The 22,923-nt window shown below is 37.9% G+C and overlaps 1 protein-coding gene across 18 annotated transcripts in view; it reads left to right on the top strand.

Moving 5' to 3' along the window:
* The window catches only part of SYNJ1 (synaptojanin 1), a 108,267-nt gene that overhangs the window by 66,821 nt on the left and 18,523 nt on the right, over window positions 1-22,923 (top strand). For 7 of the 18 annotated variants that reach the window (XM_043538277.1, XM_043538278.1, XM_043538279.1 and 4 more), the window contains 8 exons: window positions 64-142; window positions 1,445-1,604; window positions 4,785-4,997; window positions 6,640-6,777; window positions 7,412-7,450; window positions 15,577-15,624; window positions 17,371-17,409; window positions 17,509-17,579. In XM_043538277.1, coding sequence (XP_043394212.1) covers window positions 64-142; window positions 1,445-1,604; window positions 4,785-4,997; window positions 6,640-6,777; window positions 7,412-7,450; window positions 15,577-15,624; window positions 17,371-17,409; window positions 17,509-17,579 — 787 coding nt within the window. The remainder of the gene's footprint in view (window positions 1-63; window positions 143-1,444; window positions 1,605-4,784; window positions 4,998-6,639; window positions 6,778-7,411; window positions 7,451-15,576; window positions 15,625-17,370; window positions 17,410-17,508; window positions 17,580-22,923) is intronic. The other 11 variants (XM_043538280.1, XM_037905063.2, XM_043538273.1 and 8 more) reach the window with 5 other exon arrangements.

Raw genomic sequence — 22,923 nt, forward strand, 5'->3', positions numbered from 1 at the left:
GATAGATAACAAAGTTGTTCAATCATATTTTGTCATTTCAACATTTGTCAATGTATTTTGAAGGTTTGTAGAAGACAAAATGTGGGTAACATTTTTGGAAGGAAGCTCTGCTTTGAGTGCTCTGAACCTGAATGGTACTGAGGTAAAGTACAAATTACTGAAATTATCTGTAGTATGCTTAAATGTAATTCTTTAAGTACGATGTGGTTTTCAGCTGCTATACCAGTTGTAAAAGCGCCTATATCTAAGTAGATCCCAGGCCAAATGGATGAGGTTCTTTGGCTTGTGACAGAGGAGGTCAGACTAGATGATCATTTAGATCCCTCTGGCCTTAAAATCTATGGTATCTTCACTTCTATTATTTTTTCTCTGCCAATGAGCTCACTTTTTTATAGTTATAAGAATGCAAAAAAGAATGAGCTTTTTTTTAACTGGTTTATGATACTTTTCTTTGTGATTATTTGCCTAAAAAACAAACAAGTGTCCTGAGACTACAATGTGGACTAGGGTCTCATTTTTATGGTAGAGTATATTATTAATCCAAAATTTAGCACTCCTGTGCATAGGTGTTGGAACTAGGTGTTCAGGGGGTGCTACAGTACCCCTTGGCTTGAAATGGTTTCCATTATATACAGGGTTTACAGTTTGGTTCAATGGCTCTCAGCAGTCCCACTATGCAAATTGTTCCAGCACCCCTGCTCCCATGGTGCAATCCTGACCCTATTGAAGTTGTTGGGAATTTTGCCATTGATTTCACTGGAACGAGGATTTCACTTGTGGTACATAGTAACATCTATGCAGGTTTGTAATTAGCTAGATCCCTAATAAGACTTTGATCTTGTAATGTGATCTTCACAGGTAGACTCCTAGACCTTTTTGAAGTCACTGAGTCTCCACACAGGGAGTAGGAGTTCAGTTCATGGGTCGGACTGCAGGATTGAATCCTAACATTGTGTCAGTACATATTACAGAATTGTCATGATTTGCTTAGCTCATAAGTAAGGCTGACTGTCATGACAAAAAAGGGAAAATAATGCTTTTGTCAGAGTAAAGAATGCAAAAGTCGTTTTAATTTTTTTTAAATGCACACAATAGTTTTACATTTATTTTTCATTAGAAAAGCATTATGTAGTTGTAATTAATAGTTAAAAAGCAAGTGAAGATGTCAAAAAAGAAACAAATGGGTCAAAACTCTTGGAACACACTTGCTGTGTAGAAGGAAGATTAGAATGAAAAAGATCATGCCTTTTCATAAAAAGCCCCCAAAAATCATTGTTTTGTCACAAAAATCCTGAAAAACATAGAACCTTGTTCATAATATTCTGTATAGCAGATTGTACTTTCTGTGGGTTTTTTTTTTTAAATTTAGATCCCTGATTTTTAGTGCTTAGTTTTTAATTTTTGTACTTTGCATGCGTCTTTTTTTAATCATGTGGAAATTCAGGTTTTAGGAAGGATCATAAACATTAACTTGAAAAACTCAGACTGGATAAGAAGTTTGGAAGAGGAGATGAATCTAGAGAAGATGGTTGGATTGCCTTCATCAACCAGCTCCACTTTGCTTTGTGAAGATGCTGAGGTTTCTGCAGACTATGATATGGAAGGTCTGTTGAATCAAATTAACTTCTTTACATCCTAGATATATTACTTAATTAAATCTATATATCTCTTAAACAATTTATTTTAACTTTATGCCAAACAATCCAAAGATGATAAATTTAAAAATCAGAGACTCTCCAGCAACATATGCACAGCTTGCAGAGCAACATTAGTTTTGGTTTCAGTTTGCGCTGTATCTGTGCTGGTGGCTTTGATAAATTTGCCACCATATTTTTTCTAGATTTCCTGGGTATTGTTCAGAGGCATAGGAGGCACTGGGAATAAAAGCTGAGGTTTTCAAATGGTTTTAGTTAGGGTTATCGATTAATCGCAGTTAACTGATGTGATTAACTCAAATTAATTGCAATTAAAAATTAATCACTATTAATTGCATTCTTAAACAATAGAATACCAACTGACATTTATTAAATATTTTTGATGTTTTTTTACATTTTCAAATATATTAATTTCTATTACAACACAGAATACAAAGTGTACAGTGCTCACTTTACATTATTTTTATTACAAATATTTGCACTGTAAAAATGATAAAAGAAATAGTATTTTCCAATTCACCTCATACAAGTACTGTAGTGCAATCTCTTTATCGTGAAAGTGTAACTTAGAAATCTAGATTTTTTTTTTTTGTTACATAACTGCACTCAAAAACAAAACAATGTAAAACTTTAGGGCCTACGAGGCCACTCAGTCCTACTTCTTGTTCAGCCAATTGCGAAGACAAACAAGTTTGTTTACATTTACGGGAGATACTGCTGCCTGCTTATTTACATTGTCACCTGAAAGTGAGAACAGGCGTTGACGTGGCACTTTTGTAGTTGGAGTTGCAAGTTATTTACATATCAGATATGCTAAACATTCATATATCCCTTCATACTTCAGCCACCGTACCAGAGGACGTTCTTCCATACTGATGATGCTTAAAATAATGCGTTAGTTAAAAGAGCTACAGCACTCAACCCAAGGTTTAAGAATCTGAAGTTCTGTCCAAAATCTGAGAGGGATGAGGTGTGGAGCATTCAGAAGTCTTGAAAAAGCAACACTCAGATGCAGAAACTACAGAACCCGAACCACCAAACAAGAAAAACAACGTTCTGCTGGTGGTGTCTGACTCAGATGATGAAAATGAACATGCGTCGGTCCGCTCTGCTTTGGATAGTTATCAAGCAGAACCCGTCATCAGCATGGATGCATGTCCTCGGAAGGTGGTTGAAGCATGAAGGGACATATGAATCTTTAGCATATCTGGCACGTAAATGTCTTTTGAAAGTATGCAACCATTCACTGGAACACATGCAAAATCACATACTGGTTCCAATTCAGTTAAATGTTTTAACTGGTTTTCCTCCTTTCCTATAGCTTTGATAAAATGTTAAAAGGATGAATTTTGTTTAAAACTGTTTAATGGTGGACCGTGATTAGATTATGTAAACACCGTTGACACCTTTGGGTCCATTTATTCCATCTACATTAATATAACCTGCCTCACGGGAGATCATCATCCCATCATTACGTCCAAAGCCAAAGATCCCCACAGAAGATCTGTGGCACACTTTGGCTGTTTGAAGAGCACTAAAGATGTCTTTCAGGTACACAGAATTGACAAGAATATTGGGCTCCTTGTTCATCTGTTTTCATCCAAAGTGCTAAGGACTCAGAGTATCCAAACTATCCCTGGCCAGATGGATCCAGTGCTCTTGTTCCATTTGGAATCAAGGCACACTCCACAAAATCTGTGGTGACTTCACGGGGAAGGGTGTGTGGCAGCACAGATTGTGCTGCAGCTTAGAACTGCCTCTGGAAATAGGAGGGGAATAGTCCGTCTGTAGCAGCACCTTCCACAATTCTGATAGCAGAAAGAAAATGCTCAGGTAAAAGATTTACCAATCCTCAATACAGAAGATTTTACTTTCCGAGTCATACCCAAATTACACTTCATTTAACATCACATGGTCCCTTTAACAGGAAAAACACCATAAAAAATAATGCCCCACAACTACCTCAGAATCCCTCACTCACCTTTCTATGAAACATCTTAAAGGATAGATGAGCCTTAAAGCAAGTTATAAAGATTAAAAAAAAATCCAGGTCTTGACAAGCCAAGGAGGTAATGGGGTCAAGGACTTCTAACTGAGAATGCTCTGTCTGGTGTTTCCTCGTTTAAAACTAGTTAACTGTTGAATTAAGCACCTTGGCAGATTGCAGTTGCTATAGTATCACACATGGTACTGTGCCCAAACTATTTACAGTTTTATAGATTAAAAATACCATCTTAAATTCCACCTTGAAATTAATGAAGAACAAGTGCAGATCTCTGAGTACTGGTATGAATTCTCTGCTTGAAGCACTGTTGTGTAAGTAGTCAGCTGTGTTCTACACTATTTAAGTGTCCTAATTAATGTAAAGTTCTATGCAGAACATACTATTGAAAAGATTCATACACTTCAAAAAGAAAAAAAAAAAGTTTAAGACCTCAGACACCTGTTGCAATATCCCACAGGGACATGAAGGCACTCCAAAGTCTATCATGAATGATGGAAGGAGTGAAGGGACCTATGTTATCTAGCAATACCTTCAGAACAAAAAATCATAGCTATATAGTTTTTTCCCCTTATCTTTGACGTATGACTAATATATCTGGTGAAAATATTTCCCAGAATTCAGCAAGCTTTTCTCATTCCCAGCTCGGCTTTTTCTCATTCCCAGCTCATTTGATATATTTTTCTAAGTGGGAATTATTCATTTGTTCTGGGACATGGGCTCCTATTTTTAGTAACCTTTGGGTTATAGAATTACTTATTCCCCAGTTAGATAGATGTTTCACAATTAGCTTCTGGGTCCTTTAAGTACATACCTAATTAAATTTCTATTAAAGAAATCTTTATTTGCATTTTATGAACAGAACCTGGTCTTCTCTGGTGGCCATCTGAAAGGATAGGCTTTGTATACAATCAAGATTTTAGATAGTGTGATTTTCCTTTTGTACTTGGCATTTTCAATATGCACAGAGTTTGAGTATTTCCAGCTGCTCGTGAAACGTAGGATTTTTATGATTTCATTGTGAAAAGTAGACATCACAATAAATAACTTCCATGCTTGGAGACAGTGTGGATGGGACTAACATTTGTAGATCCCTTTACTTTATAAACTTTTTTCTGTTTTTCTAGGTGATATTGATGACTATAGTACTGAAGTGGAAGAAATTTTTCCTCAACATCTACAGCCAGGTACAAGTTCTAGTCTTCGAACCTCACCAGGCTCTTCACCTCGTTCCAGTCCCTGCCAGTCACCCACATTGTCAGATGGACCACTACCCACCCTTCCAGTGAGACCAAGTCGAGCACCTACAAGAACTCCTGGACCACCTATATCCTCAAAATGTATGTATTATATTACATAAGTCAGACAACTACATCTCATTCTAGTTACCTACAATTTGACCTTGAAGAATATAGTAAATATTAAACTAGTTAATAGGTATTTTATCAGGGTTACATATTATTCAAGGTCAAGTTGTAGGTAACTAGAATAAGTGAAGTAATCTGTTTTATACCTCCAGTGAATAACCCTGTGACATGGTGTATCAATATGTTCCTCATTTATTTTAACCACACTGATTAGATAAGTGTTTCTCAAATGCAGCCACAGCCTCCTGGCTGTCATTGAGGGACAGCAAAGCAGCAGCTCCTCCCCCAGGGCTGCCTGCAGGGGTTGGTCCCTACCCTCTTCCAGAGCCACAGACACTGTAGGAGCAGGCAACCAGTGTGAGTTCCCCACCTTCCCGAGTGCAGTGGGGCTCAGGCTTCAGGCATCTGCCCTGGGATGGTGGGCTGTAGGCTCGGTCCCCCAGCCGCAGGGTTTTAGATTCCATCCCTGGACTCACCCCCTGCCATCACCTCAACCCCCGCTGTCTCCTCTCGCCCCCTCCCCCCCCCTTACCCACCTCATCATCCGGGACTTAATTTGTCCCCCAGCATGCCAGAGCTGACTAAGTCTGCTGTGAAAAGTGATATTAACAAATATACAAATACCACTTTTCACAGTAGCGGACTTACTAACTAGCAATCTTAAAATTAAAATAATAATAATAATCAAAACATGCAGAGCACCTTATTTTTGTTTCTATTCTGTTTAGGTCCAGTAAAGCATAGAGACAACTGTACATTATTTTTATTACTGAGTCTGCAAAAAAACCCCTATATAAATAAATTACAATGATTTGGGACATGTATATGTGTATATTTATTTGTTTTTCCTAAAGTTAATTAAGTTACTTTAGGAAAAATTCTCAGAGCAGCCACCAGCAAGAGTTGGTGGCAGCACTCTGAGGCCGCCAAAAAATATGTTGAGAACCCCTGGATTAGATACACCTCAATTTAGTGAAAAGTAGATTTATACCAGTATAAGGCAAGATTGTTGCATGACTAACTTCAGCTTGTAGGAGAAAGAGCTTTGTGTATATGATTTTCAGTTTAAACAGCTTTGTCTTAGTGATAAGAATGGGAACAGGGAACTGTAATGATATTTTGGCACTTTAAAAAACATTGCCACACCAATTCATTTTTAAACTGTTTGTTTCTTTGTGTCACTGTAATGGGAAGTAGTTTTACAGTGATCATGCTTATCTGACAGAACACCCTCCAAATTTCCCTTTCTTAAAGGAAATAAGCAAATAAATAAAGCCTGGGTTGAAATAGAATGGAAAAGTATTTGATGAAATGTGGTTTATAAGAATCCTTAAGGTACCCAGAAAATACTTAATGATCAAACTTTTTGGCAGATATCATTCCTAATCAACATGTGAATTAATTCACACTCTCATCAAAGTCCATTCCTCTTATTCTTGCTCCCTGGAAACTTCAGTGCCACACGACAATGCAACGCGACCACAGTGTGTATATCCACAGTTGGTGGTATTGACAGAAACCTTTACAAAAAAACTTTTCAATAGAAAATCTTTAGCACTTCACTTGATATTTTTTTTAACAAGGTCGTTAAATATATGCTGATTTTCTTGATCAGGTTCTCCAGTTGATTTTCAGCCAATTACACAACAGAAAGAGTCTACTCAGAGCTTAGAGCCTAAACGTCTTCCTCCCCCTCGCCCAGTGGCTCCACCTACACGGCCTGCTCCACCACAGAGACCACCCCCACCGTCAGGTAATGTAGTGATGTATACCACATAATGGACGATCTTTTGATGTACAGTTTTATTTAAGTCTGTTTGATTTTATTTATTTATTTATTTATTTTGGCCAGGTGACTTACTGACTTTTTCTTTCCAAAGTGTGTTCGATCCACTTAACTAATTTTAAAAATTGAATTTTTTGACTAGATTTTACATATCACAGCTACTTTTTATGATTACTTTTTAATACACAATTGTGCTAATTTTTTTGAGTTAGGAATATCGGCTTCCTATGGATGTTTGTATTTAACATTTTCATTATTTACAGCATTTTAATGTTTCTTAAGAACTAGTTCTTAATGTTTTGATTTTACTAATTTAATTCAAATGTTAATGATATTCCTGTTAACTTTTGAGTAAGTACAGATTGCATATGTATGTTTAATATGGTAAAGCTAATCACTTTAGGGAAAAGTATATTTAGATAAATTGGAAGTGTAAGCAGTAGAGCATTAAGAGAAACTGGATGTTGAGAGACCATATATGAGCCATGTAACAACTAACCAAAGTGACTTGTGATGCTTGTAACTTTCTCATTCTTTTTTCTCCCCTTTTTTTATACTGATGCTTTTTCTTTAATGCTGCGTACATTTCTTATACTTCAAGGGGGTAGGAGTCCTGCACCTGCTAGAAAAGAATTTGGAGGTAATAATTTAATTTGGTTTTCAAACATGACTAATAAATAGCACAACTTCTATGGCTATTAATATAACAGTATATTTATCCTGAGAATATTTAATCTGTTGCTTCCCAAAGGCAGAAGTTGATGATGTGTTGTGGCATATATTCAGTTACTTCAAAAAAAAATTCCTTTAAAAAGCAATATATCTTTTTTTCTGAGAGCCCGTAAAATCTATCCTCTCTAGAATTACAGTTTAATCTTAGTGGGCAGTAAGTTCTGGACAGCAGCTACTACTACTTGATGAGTAAATAAGGAGCATGACAGTATTTTTCAACAGTTATCGACATGCCATAGTCCTGTCAGTTAAAACTGGTCCTGGTCTTCATAATTTAAACTTAGTCAATATGCACAACACACTTTTAAAAAAATAAAAGCTGTCTTAACTTCAGACTAGCTTTTTTTTTCTCCATGAGGAGCGTTGTAAAAAGGAGGACTGTGGTCAACTGATAGTCATGCAGGCAGGTAGTAACATTTCACAGATTAAGACTAGTTCATCCACAATACCTTCTTTTTGTGGTTTAAGGTAGAAAAACCAGTAGAGAAAATTATTTACTTTTATATTTGAAAAATTTTACTGTAAAAAACAAAGTTAAATGGAAATTAAAAGAAACCGTTACAAGAGTGAAATGCATGCAAATTGCATGAAAACTAAAAAAAAAAAAAAAAATTATAGAGGCTCAAACTAAATGTATACCCCAAATAAGAAAGGGGGGGGAGGGGAAAGTACGAGGGCCAAAAAAAGGCACCATAGCTAAATAACTGACTGAAAGAGGCAGAGAGAGTGAGAGAAATCTTTTAAAAATTGGAAGTCACGTCTTACTGAGGAAAATAGAAAGGAGTATAAACTCTTGCAAGTCAAGTGTAAAAATATAATTAGGCAGGCCAAAAAAGAATTTGAAGAGCAACTAGCAAAAGACACACAAACTAACAGCAAAATATTTTTAAGTAGATCAGATGCAGGAAGCCTGCCAAGCGATCGGTGAGGCCACTGGATGATCAAGGTGCTTAAGGAGCACTTAAGGTAGCAAAGCCGTTGCAGAGAAGCTAAATGAATTCTTTGCATTGGTCTTCACTGCAGAGGATGTGAGAGCGATTCCCACACCTGAGCCATTCTTTTTTGGTAACAAAAAGGGAACTGTCCCAGATTGAGATGTCAATAGAGGAGGTTTTGGTACAAATGGATAAATTAAACAGTAATAAGTCACCAGGACCAGATGGTATTCACCCAAGAGTTCTGAAGGAACTAAAATATGAAATTGCAAAGCTACTAACTGTGGTATGTAACATATTGTTTAAATCAGCCCCTGTACCAGATGACTGGAGGATAGCTTATGTAATGCCAATTTTTAAAAAAGGCTCCAGAGGTAATCCTGGCAGTTACATGCCAGTAAGCCTAACTTCAATACCAAGTAAATTGGTGGAAACTGTGGTAAAGAACAGAAATATCAGACACCTAAATGAACACGATATGTTGGGGAAAAGTCAACATGGCTTTTGTAAATGGAAATCGTGCCTCACCAATATATTAAAATTCTTTGAGGGTGTCAAAAAGCGTGTGGATAAGGACGATCCAGTGGATTTAGTATACTTGAACTTTCGGAAAGCCTTTGACAAGGTCCCTCATCTAAGGCTCTGAAGCAAAGTAAGCAATCCTGGGATAAAAAGGAAGGTCGTCTCATGGATCTGTAACTGGTTAAAAGATAGGAAACAAAGGGTAGGAATAAATAGTCAACTTTCACAGTGCAGAGAGGTAAATAGCGGGGTCCCCCAAGACTCTGTATTGGGACAAGTGCTGTTCAATATATTTATAAATGATCCTGAAAAACAGGTAAACGGTGAGGTAGCAAAGTTTCCAGATGATACAAAATTACTCAAGATAGTTAGGTCCAAAGCAGACTGTGAAAAATTACAAAGGGAGCTCACTATAACCAGGGTGACTGGGCCAACAAAATGGTAGATGGAATTCAGTATAGATAAATACAAAGTAATGCACATTGAAAAACATAATCCCAACTATACATATAAAATGATGAGGTCTAAATTAGCTGTTACCACTAAAGAAAGAGATCTTGGAGTCGTTTTGGATAGTACTCTGAAAACATCCACTCAATGTGCAGCAGCAGTCAAAAAAGTGAACAGAATGTTGGGAATCATTAGGAAAGAGATAAGACTGCAAATATCAAAATTCCACTGCATAAATCTATGGTACACCCACAACTTTGAATACTGTGTGTAATTTTGGTCACCCCATCTGAAAAAAAAGATATATTAGAGTTGGAAAGAGTACAGAGAAGCGCATCAATATAAGCTTCCGTATGAGGAGAGGTTAAAAAGTCTGGGACAGTTCAACTTAGAAAAGAGATGACAAAGGGGGGATATGATAAGAGGTCTATAAAATCATGGTGTGGAGAAAGCGAATAAGGAAGTGTTATTTACCCCTTCACATAACACAAGAACCAGGGGTCACTCAATGAAATGAATTGGCAGCAGGTTTAAAACAAACAAAAGAAAATACTTCTTCACACAAGGCACATTCAACCCTTTGGAACTCATTGCCAGGGGATGTTGTGAGGGCCAAAAATATAACTGGTTTCAGAAAAGAATTAGACACGTTCACGGGGGAATAGATCCATCAGGGCTAATAGGCAGGATGGTCAGGGACGCAACCCCGTGCTCTGCGTGTCGCTACCCTCTGACTACCGGAAGTTGGGATTGGATGACAGGGATGGATCACCTGATAATTGTTCTGTTCATTCCCTCTGAAGCATCTGATACTGGCCACTTTTGGAAGACAGGATACTGGGCTAGATGGACTATTGGTCTGACATATTATGACCATTCTTATGTTCTTATGAAGATGGCTATGTATACATAAGTATTCCTAAATAAATTTGATTTCAGAACTTCAGGTATAAAATAGCTGAATTGGAAGATAATTCTGGATATTCATATATGCGTGAACATACTGTGTGTCACGCTCATTTTCAAATTTCCCGTTACTTCCACAAGAGATTCTTGAGTGAGAGTTAGTTAACATGTATCTGCTTGCAAGAAAGCACATGTTCCAGAAAAGTAAAACTACAGACTTTTGGTGAGTCTTACAAAACAGGATAAATGTTGTACACAGTACATAAGTTAACAACTCGTATTTTTATTGTATTGAGCCATAGATGTACATAGCACTTAAATACATTTGAGGGGAGAGGATGAGGAAACATTTCTGTGGCAATTTTGATTTTTTTTATTTTATTTTTTTTAAATGGCAGCTGTTTGAAACTTTTCCTGGATTTGGAATGTTAGAATAAATAATGGGGGAATGGATTATAGAACAGGTGGGAGGTGGCTAAAGGCATATTAAAATTGCATTGGCTGTGCAATTCATCACATGGCTATAATTTATATATGCACACACAACTTTTGTGTGTGTGTGTGTGTTTACAGATCTATTATTCACATTTATCTCTAAATGTATATTTTAAGGTAGAACATTGTAGAACATAAATCCTTTCACTCAATTTCTCAAGTTTAGATAGGTATAAGAAAGAGTGTTTATGGTGCATCAATCAAGCTGTCAAAATCCAGTTTTGCTCTCATTTGGTAATCTGTAGTTTAAGATGAACCATTCTGGTTTTAGTTTAAAATAATTACAATTTTAGAAAGCAGCTAATACATGTTGCACTTTCTGCATATTATTATATGGTTCGCTTGTATCATAGGTCATTGCCAAGTATTTTTCTGTACAATGACAGAATCCTGTCTATCCTAGCTTCAGCTTAAACTGTGAAAAAACTAGTATCACTCAATGAGCATTGCAAATTATTATTTTATTCATATGTAACTAGTAAATAAAATTGTCATGCCGTCTTTCATTTCTCATCCTGGCCATACATTCATCCCATTCTTTCTACCTTACTCGTCCCTTCTCTACTTCCCACGCACAGCTTCATGCCTTCTGCCTTGCTGCTCCATACACTTGGAATAGACATCCTCTGTATCTTCCTTCCAATCCTTCATAAAGCCCTTTCTTCAAGCAATTCCTCCTTTCTTCCATCATTGTCCAATCCTGTGACACCTCTCCTTGAACTGTTGTCCTGTGTCTCATGTTGTTTCTTTCATCTTATTTAGAGTGTGAGCTGTTTGGATCTGATCTATATTTATAATGCATGGTGTAGGTGGTACTACATACTGTAAAAAATGTTGCAGCACATGGTATACAATAAATATCGTTCATAGACCCATGCAACACATACACTGACAAGAGTTAAGGATTGCTTTCATGTCCTCTCTAATTATAAATTGATGTACTGGTATGCATGTAAGTTGAATCCTTAACATAATTTTAAACATAGACACCTTATGTGATAGTTTTGCCCATAATAATGTTGTTTTTTTAACCTTTTATCTCAGGCACTTTACCTCTTCAGGGTCTGTGGCACTCCTCCTTGTGCCCCTGTATGCTTTGAAGACTCCTAGTGGGACTCTAAGCTTTCCCACAGTGTAATTATGTCTTGCATCTTTATTAGGAGTAGGCTAGAACTCAAGGGGTTTTTTTTGTCTTCAGCTTTTAGATATTTGCAAATGAATAATGCTTTTGCCTGGTGGTTCAAGCTATGATTGTCATTGAGTACTTTATAATAAGAATTTAATAAATAAAATTAGCTTTTAAATCTTTGGAGTTCAGGGTTCAGTTAGCATATTTTGTAGTGCCTTACATATTTATGATTTAGAAAAACATCAAAGTAATATCTTACAGAATATGAAGAAAGTTAATGATTGTGACTTGTCACCATTGTATAATATTTTTTTCCATTAGCAATACCAAGTTCTGTACAGAGAATATTTCTGTTTAACAGTATAAAGGGCTAAAAGTTGTCTTTGTCAGTTTAAAAACTATTGTTAAGATGGAGTTAAGTTTGAGGGTATGTACCAGTAATGTAGAGTGAATACATTACAGGGACGTTGCCATTATCCCAAAAACAAATATTATAAAACCAGGAAATTCATAGTTAAGGTTTATCTTAAAAGAAATACAAACACATTAAGGTATGGAGAAGCACAGTTTTATATACCCACACAACCTTTACTCCACCCTGTGATGATGTCATGAAATAACCAGACAGTTAAGATCAGTGCATAATGTTTGTACTCCTAGATTAGGTTAAACAGATTTCAAAGACCCATTCCATTTTTTAACTTTTTCCCCTTCTGGTGTGTCTATGGGGCAGAGTTAAGGTTGTCTGGATGCATTAGGATATGGCAATCATTTTGAAAATAGGTAATTCTTTGTGGAATTCTGTTTAAAACAAAAAACAAAATTCTGCATCCTTTACTGAAGAAATTTTCAGTAATGAAGAAAAATAGCAAAAAAGACTTAAAAAATAACCAAAAAACTTTGACATAGGGTGCTGAATTTCTGAAAGGAACACTTTTTTTAAATTTTCACTCAAACTAATTAACAGATTTACTTGTTAAGTCTCAGAAAATTCATTCAGTACTCAAGAGTAAGTGCTGTAATTTGGAGAGGATATACTGAATTCTTCATATATAACCAAGTGGCTACACTTTTAAGAGAAAACTTAACTCAGCCTTAACTATAGACTAGGGACTGGCACTTCCATAATTTGGCTGTATCTGCTGTTGCTGTGCTAGGATACTAGCGCTCTCAATGCTATTTCCAGAGTGTTGGGACTGCTGCTATGCTAGTAGGCTCACACTGGGGGCAAATATATAATGAAGGAATTTTGGGGGCAGCCAGTCTGGTAACTGGAAGAGAGAAAGATGGGGAGAGTAATTTTGACACTAGACAAAATATGTTTTTAAAATGTTAGGAAACAAACTTAAACAAACCCCAAAAACCCTCTTCTTAAGAACTAGTGGAAAGTGGACATTGACTAATGTGGCACCAAGATACTGTCCTTAATCAAAACGGTAATTTATGTTTGTTGTGAAAAATAAACCCACAAATTTCAACATTCTATCAGTAATAATTAAAGTGGTGGTGTTCCTTGGAAACAGGGCTGTGAAGGAAATGTGAGATACTAGAAGAATTTCAGTCATAAGGCTCTTTTTAAGATAGTCAAAACAAATGTCAAATGGTATTTTCCTCCACACTGCTATAAAACAAAATCAAGAGGTGCACAAACTACAATAAAAGTGAAAAGTGATACTTTAACCCAAAAGACCGATTTTTTTTTTTAAGAGCTTTTTCACCACTGTTAAAATAGAAATCCTGGTGTAACCTTAATTATTAACATCAAGGGTAGCATTAGTGGTGGAGTTGGAGTCGTCTGATCCAGGGGTTCCCCGTATATGGTTCCCCACATTATGATCTTTTAATTTTCAGTGTTTTAAAATCCATGTGTCTATTGGTATGCCACCACAGAGTCAGGGGTGTACTTGCTGTACATTTGGAGTTATTTAGTCCAAAGATTTCTCAAATTCAACCTCCCACAGGGAGCTGATTTTAATTCAGATTGCTCTAAAACTCACATGCACAGTGAGATTGTTTTGAAAACTTGTATTCCACACTAGGAGCGGAGGTAAACATTGGGAGAAGGGGGAGGAGAACACAAGTAGATGAACAAGTCAGTTCACACCTCTGCAGAGTGCAAAGTCCCTTCCTCCTGCACTAGCCCCTGAAGTTGAGTATGGAGTCCGGGGCTTTCCTCCACTTCTCCTTTCTGCCTCCAAATGGTAGATGTGTTCACAGCCCATCAGTTACTGCCTTCCTCGCTCCCTTGCTGAAGGCGAGGAGGGGACAGGGGAAGAACAGAATTGGTAGCTGCATGGCACTCAGGTGTTCCCAGAAAGCCTTCTTTTGCTCCCCAATCATGCCCTCTTCTCTACCACACCCTTCTCAAAAAACTAAGGGAAATTCACTTCCTTAACACAGAATTATGGTTGGTAGCAGTGCCCTGTCCCCTTCCAGAATACTGAGTGCACCTATACTTAAACCTCTGAAAACCAGGAAATACAGGATTAAGTTACACACCAGTCCCACCCACGACGTTAACAATGCTCACTTTTAGTGAGCCTCCAACCTGCTCCTGGCAGACTTTTGTAGCACTCTGTCTTTCCAGATACTATGGAACACTCTGGGAATACAGCATCTGGGTACAGAGGAGAAACCATCAGTGTGTGTCTTCACTAAGGCAAAAGTTGCATTTAACGCAGTCTTAGTGAAGACTAGCTGGCTCTGCCTGTCCTCCACTTGACCACTGAGATCTACTAATGAAAGGGACTATATAAGAGCTAGATGGTAATAATATAATATTTACTCTGCACAAATCACTCTACAGGTCCCAGATGTAACCATCCCTTGATCCATATCCTAAGGATTACCTCTGGAACATCACCTGCAGTTGGGTCTGTCTTGTAGTGCAGTGTTGTGTGCCACCAGACTACTATTTTCACAATCCAAATAACTCAGAAGAGAAACAAGAGTTCCTCATGCCTTTGGGCACAGCCACACCTCTCCTCATATTTTAGTGTGAACTGTGGGAATCTACTACAAAATATAGCTGCCCCGAATACAGCGAAGGGCAGTTGGTGTGCATACAAATGAATGAAATAATACAGTTTTGAAGAACACCATATACCTGGTAAAATATCACATGTACTTTAGTCATCTACATAGAGAAATTGACTGGCAGAACTAACCCCCTGTGTGGACACTTTATTCCAGAGTAAAAGTGACTTTATTACGGTATAATTACTCCCACATAACTATAGCAGCATAATATAATTAAGATATTTTGGAAGAGTGCAAGGCGCTGCCAGTCAACTTTAATTGTGCCTTAACAAAATTTTTAGGCCGTGAATATAGCAGAAATTTAAATTCTCTTTTAACAAAAATGTTAAACTGAAGCCATGTAATATTTCTAAACATTAACTGAATTGTTGAGTTATTACCAACTAGTGTGGCTTTCTTGTGCTGCTGCAAGTGGTAAGAGTGCAGTACGGTTAGGCCATTTAAAAATTCCTTAAATATGAAAGCTCTTTTGTATGTTATGTCCTGTACGTTTCTGCCTCTTTTCAGTCTGCTGCTTATCCTTATGCAATATACAGCTTCTCTTCTTTCTCTGAAAAGGTCTTGGAGCTCCTCCTAGTCCTGGGGTAGCAAGGAGAGAAATAGAAGGTAACATAATGATTTTTGCGTGGTAGAAATGAATCTTTAAATTAATATATGAATGACATTAGTGTCCTCACTGCTTAAAGACATTCTTGCTGTTTAAGGCCATCAATTTGTTGTGTAACTCCTAAACTTTTATGCTTCTATAGTATATTTTTCCAGACTGTCTTCTATTTAATTACTTGCATTTGTTGGTTGCTTGCAACTTTATGTTGTGAATCAAAATTCACTTATGAAAGATTAAGTGAAAAAATTAAACCGTGGTACTGAAAACTTTCAAGATTTAATCTCAGAATTGTTTAAAATAATTCAGAAGGGTGTGTGTATGTGTCGGGGGTGGGTTAAGGTGAAATCTTTTAAATAAGTGCTTATAGGTATCTGTTCTAGGCAGAAGACTTAGGAATAAAGAATATTTTATCTGACTAAAGCAGGGCTCTAGCAAGTTTGGTTTTTTTTTTCTTTTAAACAAAGAACTGAATGTCATACGTACTTTCAAGGTCATAATTTCCACTAAAATATTTTAGCACACTGACAATAAGTATTGCCACAGTGGGAGGGGCTAACTACCCTGAGTACATGCCCGTTGTCTCGAATGGGACCCTACTCAGGACAGCTAGCCCCTCCCCTGCTTGTGCCACCATGGCTACGCTCAATCTTTAGCTTGCTAGCTTAATTAGAGTTCGCATGGGCATGTCTACTCAAACTGGAAGTTATACCTTCCAGCTCTGATGTCGACATACCTGAAGGCCGTGTCAACACAAGAAAGCTTACAGCAGCATAGCTGTACCGCTGCAGCTGTACTGCTGTAAGATCTCCTGTGTAGCCGCTCTGTGCTGATGGGAGAGAGCTTCCTGTCCACATAATTAAACCACCCCCAACAGTGGCGGTAGCATGTCTCCCAGCAACGTAGTGCTGTCCACACTGGCGCTTCTGTCAGTGTAACTTACGAAGTTCAGAGGGTTATTTTTCCCCAAACCCCAGAGCAGCATCTGTTGGTACAACTTAAGTGCTAGTGTAGACATAGCCTTTGAGAGCAGAATTTATCTGTCAATTAGAGCAAATTTAACCAATTAAGAGCTGTCTGTTTTGAGATTAGACACACCCATTATTGGGAATCCTTCAAGTTACCACAGCTGACATTCTAACTGGGACCTTCATGATTGATAGGCAGTAGATCTGTCACTAGTGAGCCTCTCTCTCTTCCGGAATTCAGAGGTAGGGGTGGGTGGGTGGGTGTCAGTTGGAAGTAAATTTTTTTTTTTTTAACATATTTTGCACTTCATAGTTTAAGTGCGGCATTCAAGGCTGATAATCAGAATCATCATTCAAATGTTGACCTCATTGTCAAAATGTTGTGTCCAATAAGAGGAGGAGGTTAGATCCAGGAATCTGTACATAAATTCTTTAACTCACTGAACAATGTACAGCTACAGACAGACTTTGAGACCATGTTTTTGAATCAGATCCTCTTCCTGAAACTCATCCTTTTTGAAGACATAGCTGCCAGAGTTGCTGCATAATATGTTATACAGTACAGCAACTTCCCTCTAACAGAGGCAGTCTTAACCCTAATATCAATAACATAGGCAATATCTGCAAAAAGAGATCTCACACACACAGGTTTTTTCATCACTAATGCAATCCTGTTGTTCCCATTTCTGTTATAACATACCATTATTGCATAATATCAGTTTGCACCTGATCTGTCAATGAAAATCTCTTTTGTGACTGATTTTTCTTCATGCTTCAAAGTTCAAAAAAGCCCTGGAACACAAAGAAAAGATAATTTAGGTAATACAGATAAATGTTTGTTTTGCATTAATTATATTACAGAAAATTTCAACTTAGAAATATGTCCTAAATCAATGGTCTCTAATGGCTTTGTTACAGTTCGTAGTCAGCCTCCACCTTCAGCTGGATTCACAAGCACAGGAACTGTTGGATATAGTGCAGCCAGACCGGTAGGCATTCAAACTTTAAAGAATTTTCCTTTTGAAGTTTTTACACTGTATTAGTTTGTTGAGAGGTTTTCTTATGAATGGTGGTATGGACGAGAGATATGTAAAATTGAGTCGATATCTTGCAAGTTGTGTGAGGAGACAAAATCTTAAATCATATTCCTACTGTGTTCAGACTGTAAATACACCAATAAAGATTTTGAGCTGACTGTTTATTGCCTTGGACCTTATATAGTAATTTACACATGCAAAGTATATGTAAAACTTTATCAAATAAGAGTGATTGCATTTTATGGCCACTTTTAAATAACGACACAATGTGTGAAGCAGAATCAGACACTTTATAGTTATTTTGTATGTTTTATACTCTTGTTTAAAATGAGATGATTTGGAAGGATAGGATTTATCAGGGCTTATGTGCATTCTGAAGTCTACAATTAATTGATGTATAATGGTTGTTGTACCTTGATTTTAATCAATCTTAACACTTTGCCTGGGATCTTTGTATTACTGTGAAGGACTTGGTTGAATGAACAGTAGCCTTTAGTTCCTCTTTGTGTGGTGTTAGTGTGACCAAATTGAAATACTGCATACAGTTTTCAGTAGTTCGGTTACTTCTCTACAAGTAAGAAATAAAAAAGAAATAGAGGGTCAAGAAAAGCGCAATAAATATGATCAAAATTGGATGGAATGACCTATGAGCAGGAAAGCTTGAGAGCTAGTAGTCAAAGGCCTAAACTTGCTAACCAAAGGCTGATATGAAAAATTGTTGTTGGAGCAACAACTGACATTCAAGGTTGAAGCTCAGCCCATAGCTGGTGGCAGGTTTCAGATAAATTTGAAGCAACCCGCATCTCTGGCTCCTAGAAGGGAAAATGAATACTTGCAAATTCTTCATTTCTTCACATCTGCCTCAGAAGCCACCTAACTGTGAGAGGGACTTGACTGCTCTGTCCCATTCACCAGCAGTGAGTTGGCAAATACTTTTTCCAAGAGTTGCCTATGGGGAAAAATTAAAAGGCTTTAGATATTGTGGCAAAGTCAGACTGCACAGCGGTAAGAGTGGTGGAATCCGTACTAGAATGGTAAAAGCCCTTTTCTCCATGAGCTGAAAAGAGGCTGCCTCAGGTCAACTAGGGATGCCTGAGTCCAGTTAAGGGCTGCCTGTGACCTTTAAAAACCCTTCTTCTGGTGAGAAAGAGGTGAAGAGATGAGACACAATCTGCAGCAGGGAGAAAAGGCTTCTCCTGGGTGGAAAGCGTCTCTCCTCCCAGCAAGCAAGCTAACTGCCTGTTTGGGGAAGAACTGGCACTAGCATCACAAGGCAACGTCCCAGAGAGGGGACAGGAAAAGGTATTCCCTTGTTTTAGTGTGAATTTTTCTTTGATTTGGCTGAAGAGTACTACTCCCATGGCCTACTCTGAAGCCTACGTTGTAAATATTGGAGGGGGGGGGAATACCCAAGTGAAGAATAAAATCTCTCCTTAGTGAAACTGATTTACTCCAAGTCCTTCCACCACAACCATCCCACCCTGACAAAGGGGGAAAATGCTGAGCCCAACAAGGCAAAGGAGATGCCTTGTCACAACATATACATTTTGTTAAAAAGACTGCTAAGAGGTGATAACTGTCTACAAATATTGGAAATAATTGTTTAAAGCTTTGCTGATGCGTCTCACAATGCTTTGCAAAATATCCTAGGAAGAACCTATATAGTATTTACTGGGTTGCGGAAGGTTTGTATTTATTAGGACATTTGCATGAAAAATGGGAGCTCTGTTGCTTAGGAGATCTCTGCTCCTTCTGTTTGTTCCTCACTGCAATCACAACAATAGCAGTTTCAGAGGAAAATAAACTGCAGTAGCATATTCTAGATAGAATATTTTCATGTGCGTTTGAGGCATTAAGTGTCCATCAATTTGTGAAAGAAAGAAGTTATGGAATGAACTTGTTAAAGGGAATTTAGGCTAGATATAAAGAAATATTTTTGCAAATAAAAATCACTTAGGCTATATTTTGGTCTTCTAAAGGAAGTTGTAGGGAATTCCACCAAAAGAGCCGTTTACAAAATGCTTGGAGATAAACGGGGGTTAAGATGTTTTTTTCTGTATCGGTGTCTGCCAATACATTCTATTTCCTAGTGAACTGATGAGGAGGGAGGCAGATCCAGACCAATCACTTTTTGGCTTTGGAGTTAAGCTCTGTCTCCTTAGATTCTTGGATACTTACAGCACTTTATCTAAACAAAATGAAAGGCAGCAAAATTGAAAATGTACTTACATGTCTAAATTGACTCCTTGGGCTTTCGCTGTCTATTAGAGAATGTTGTCTCCCTTCTCTAAGGTACCTCAGCAGTGCTCCTCCTTGGATAGGCCCCCAAAATGACTGACAAGACAGAGGCCAAAGCTAACAGTCCTGAGAAATTGCTTAGGGCATGTCTGCATGGTAGGACAATGCACGCTGTGGGAGTGTGACTTCTAAAGCACTCTCACATGTTGTGCATTAATTGGTCCACATAGACTACTGGTGCGCACTAGGGAATTTTTAGGTAGTATTGTTTGAAACAGCACTATGTTAAAGAGCGCTAGAGAACTATTAGTGCATACCTGCAGAGTTTACATGGAACAATTAAGGTTTAATATGTTAATGCACTTTAGAAATCACACCCCTGTAGTGCACATTACCCTACTGTGTAGACATGACCTTAGCCTGCATAGATCTCCTCTAAAGAGGTACTGAAGGGAATTTTTGCCTTTGCTGCAAATAACTCCAAAGTTTTCTTCCATTATCAATACAGCACAAGAACTCAATAGCCTACCACCAAGTCAGAACTTAGGTTAGATCCCCATGTCCTAGGCAGGAAATAATCAGTTCTGAGATCTCTTCAATCCACATAGATTCATAGATACTAAGGTCAGAAGGGACCATTATGATCCTCTAGTCTGATCTTCTGCACAACACAGGCCACAGAATCTCACCCACCAACTCCTGAAAAACCTTACCTATGTCTGAGCTATTGAAGTCCTCAAATCGTGGTTTAAAGACTTCGAGGAGCAGAGAATCCTCCAGCAAGTGACCTGTGCCCCATGCTACAGAGGAAGGCGAAAAACCTCCAGGGCCTCTTCCAATCTGCCCTGGAGGAAAATTCCTTCCTGACACCAAATATGGCGATCAGCTAAACCCTGAGCATATGGGCAAGATTCACCAGCCAGATACTACAGAAAATTCTTTCCTGGGTAACTCAGATCCCACCCCATCTAACATCCTATCACAGGCCATTGGGCCTATTTACCATGAATATTTAAAGATCAATTAATTACCAAAATCATGTTATCCCATCATACCATCTCCTCCATAAACTTAACAAGTTTAATCTTAAAGCCAGCTTTTGCCCCCACTGCTTCCCTTGAAGGCTATTCCAAAACTTCACTCCTCTGATGGTTAGAAACCTTCGTCTAATTTCAAGTCTAAACTTCCCAATGACCAGTTTATATCCATTTGTTCTTGTGTCCACATTGGTACTGAGCTTAAATAATTCCTCTCCCTCTCCGGTATTTATCCCTCTGATATATTTATAGAGAGCAATCATATCTCCCCTCAACCTTCTTTTAGTTAGGCTAAACAAGCCAAGCTCCTTGAGTCTCCTTTCATAAGACAGGTTTTCCATTCCTCGGATCATCCTAGTAGCCCTTCTCTGTACCTGTTCCAGTTTGAATTCATCCTTCTTAAACATGGGAGACCAGAACTGCACACAGTATTCCAGGTGAGGTCTCACCAGTGCCTTGTATAACGGTACTAACACCTCCTTATCTCTACTGGAAATACCTCTCCTGATGCATCCCAAGACCGTATTAGCTTTTTTCACGGCCATATCACATTGGCGGCTCATAGTCATCCTATGATCAACCAATACTCCAAGGTCCTTCTCCTCCTCCGTTACTTCTAATTGATGCGTCTCCAGCTTATTACTAAAATTGTTGTTATTAATTCCTAAATGCATAACCTTACACTTCTCACTATTAAATTTCATCCTATTACTATTACTCCAGTTTACAAGGTCATCCAGATCTTCCTGTATGATATCCTGGTCCTTCTCTAAATTGACAATGCCTCCCAGCTTTGTATTATCCGCAAACTTTATTAGCACACTCCCACTTTTTGGGCCACGGTCAGTAATAAAAAGATTAAATAAGATTGGTCCCAAAACTGATCCTTGAGGAACTCCACTGGTAACCTCCCTCCAACCTGACAGTTCACCTTTCAGTAGGACCTGTTGTAGTCTCCCCTTTAACCAATTCCTTATCCACCTTTCAGTTTTCATATTGATCCCCATCTTTTCCAATTTAACTAATAATTCCCCATGTGGCATGGTATCAAACGCCTTACTGAAATCTAGGTAAATTAGATCCACTGCGTTTCCTTTGTCTAAAAAATCTGTTACTTTCTCAAAGGAGGAGATCAGGTTGGGTTTGGCACGATCTATCTTTTGTAAAACCATGTTGTATTTTGTCCCATTTACCATTGACTTCAATGTCCTTAACTACTTTCTCCTTCAAAATTTTTTCCAAGACCTTGCATACTACAGATGTCAAACTAACATGCCTGTAGTTACCTGGATCATGTTTTTTCCCTTTCTTAAAAATAGGAACTATGTTAGCAATTCTCCAATCATACGGTACAACTCCTGAGTTTACAGATTCATTAAAAATTCTTGCTAATGGACTTGCAATTTCGGGTGCCAATTCCTTTAATATTCTTGGATGAAGATTATCTGGGCCCCCGATTTAGTCCCATTAAGCTGTTTGAGTTTCGCGTCTACCTCAGATATGGTAATATCTACCTCCATATCCTCATTCCCATTTGTCATGCTACCATTATCCCTAAGATCCTCATTAGCCTTATTAAAGACTGAGGCAAAGTATTTGTTTAGATATTGGGCCATGCCTAGATTATCCTTAACCTCCACTCCATCCTCAGTGTTTAGCGGTCCCAGTTCTTTCTTTGTTTTCTTCTTATTTATATGGCTATAGAACCTTTTACTATTGATTTTAATTCCCTTTGCAAGGTCCAACTCTACTTGACTTTTAGCCTGTCTCACTTTATCCCTACATGTTCTGACCTCAATAAGGTAGCTTTCCTTGCTGATCCCTCCCATCTTCCACTCCCTGTATGCTTTCTGCTTTTTCTTAATCACCTCTCTGAGATGTTTGCTCATCCAGCTTGGTCTACAACTCCTGCCTATGAATTTTTTCCCCTTTCTCGGGATGCAGGCTTCCGATAGCTTCTGCAGCTTTGATTTAAAGTAATCCCAGGCCTCCTCTACCTTTAGATCCATAAGTTCTTCAGT

This window comes from Chelonia mydas, chromosome 1 (genome assembly GCF_015237465.2).
Source record: "Chelonia mydas isolate rCheMyd1 chromosome 1, rCheMyd1.pri.v2, whole genome shotgun sequence".
Taxonomy (NCBI): domain Eukaryota; kingdom Metazoa; phylum Chordata; order Testudines; family Cheloniidae; genus Chelonia; species Chelonia mydas.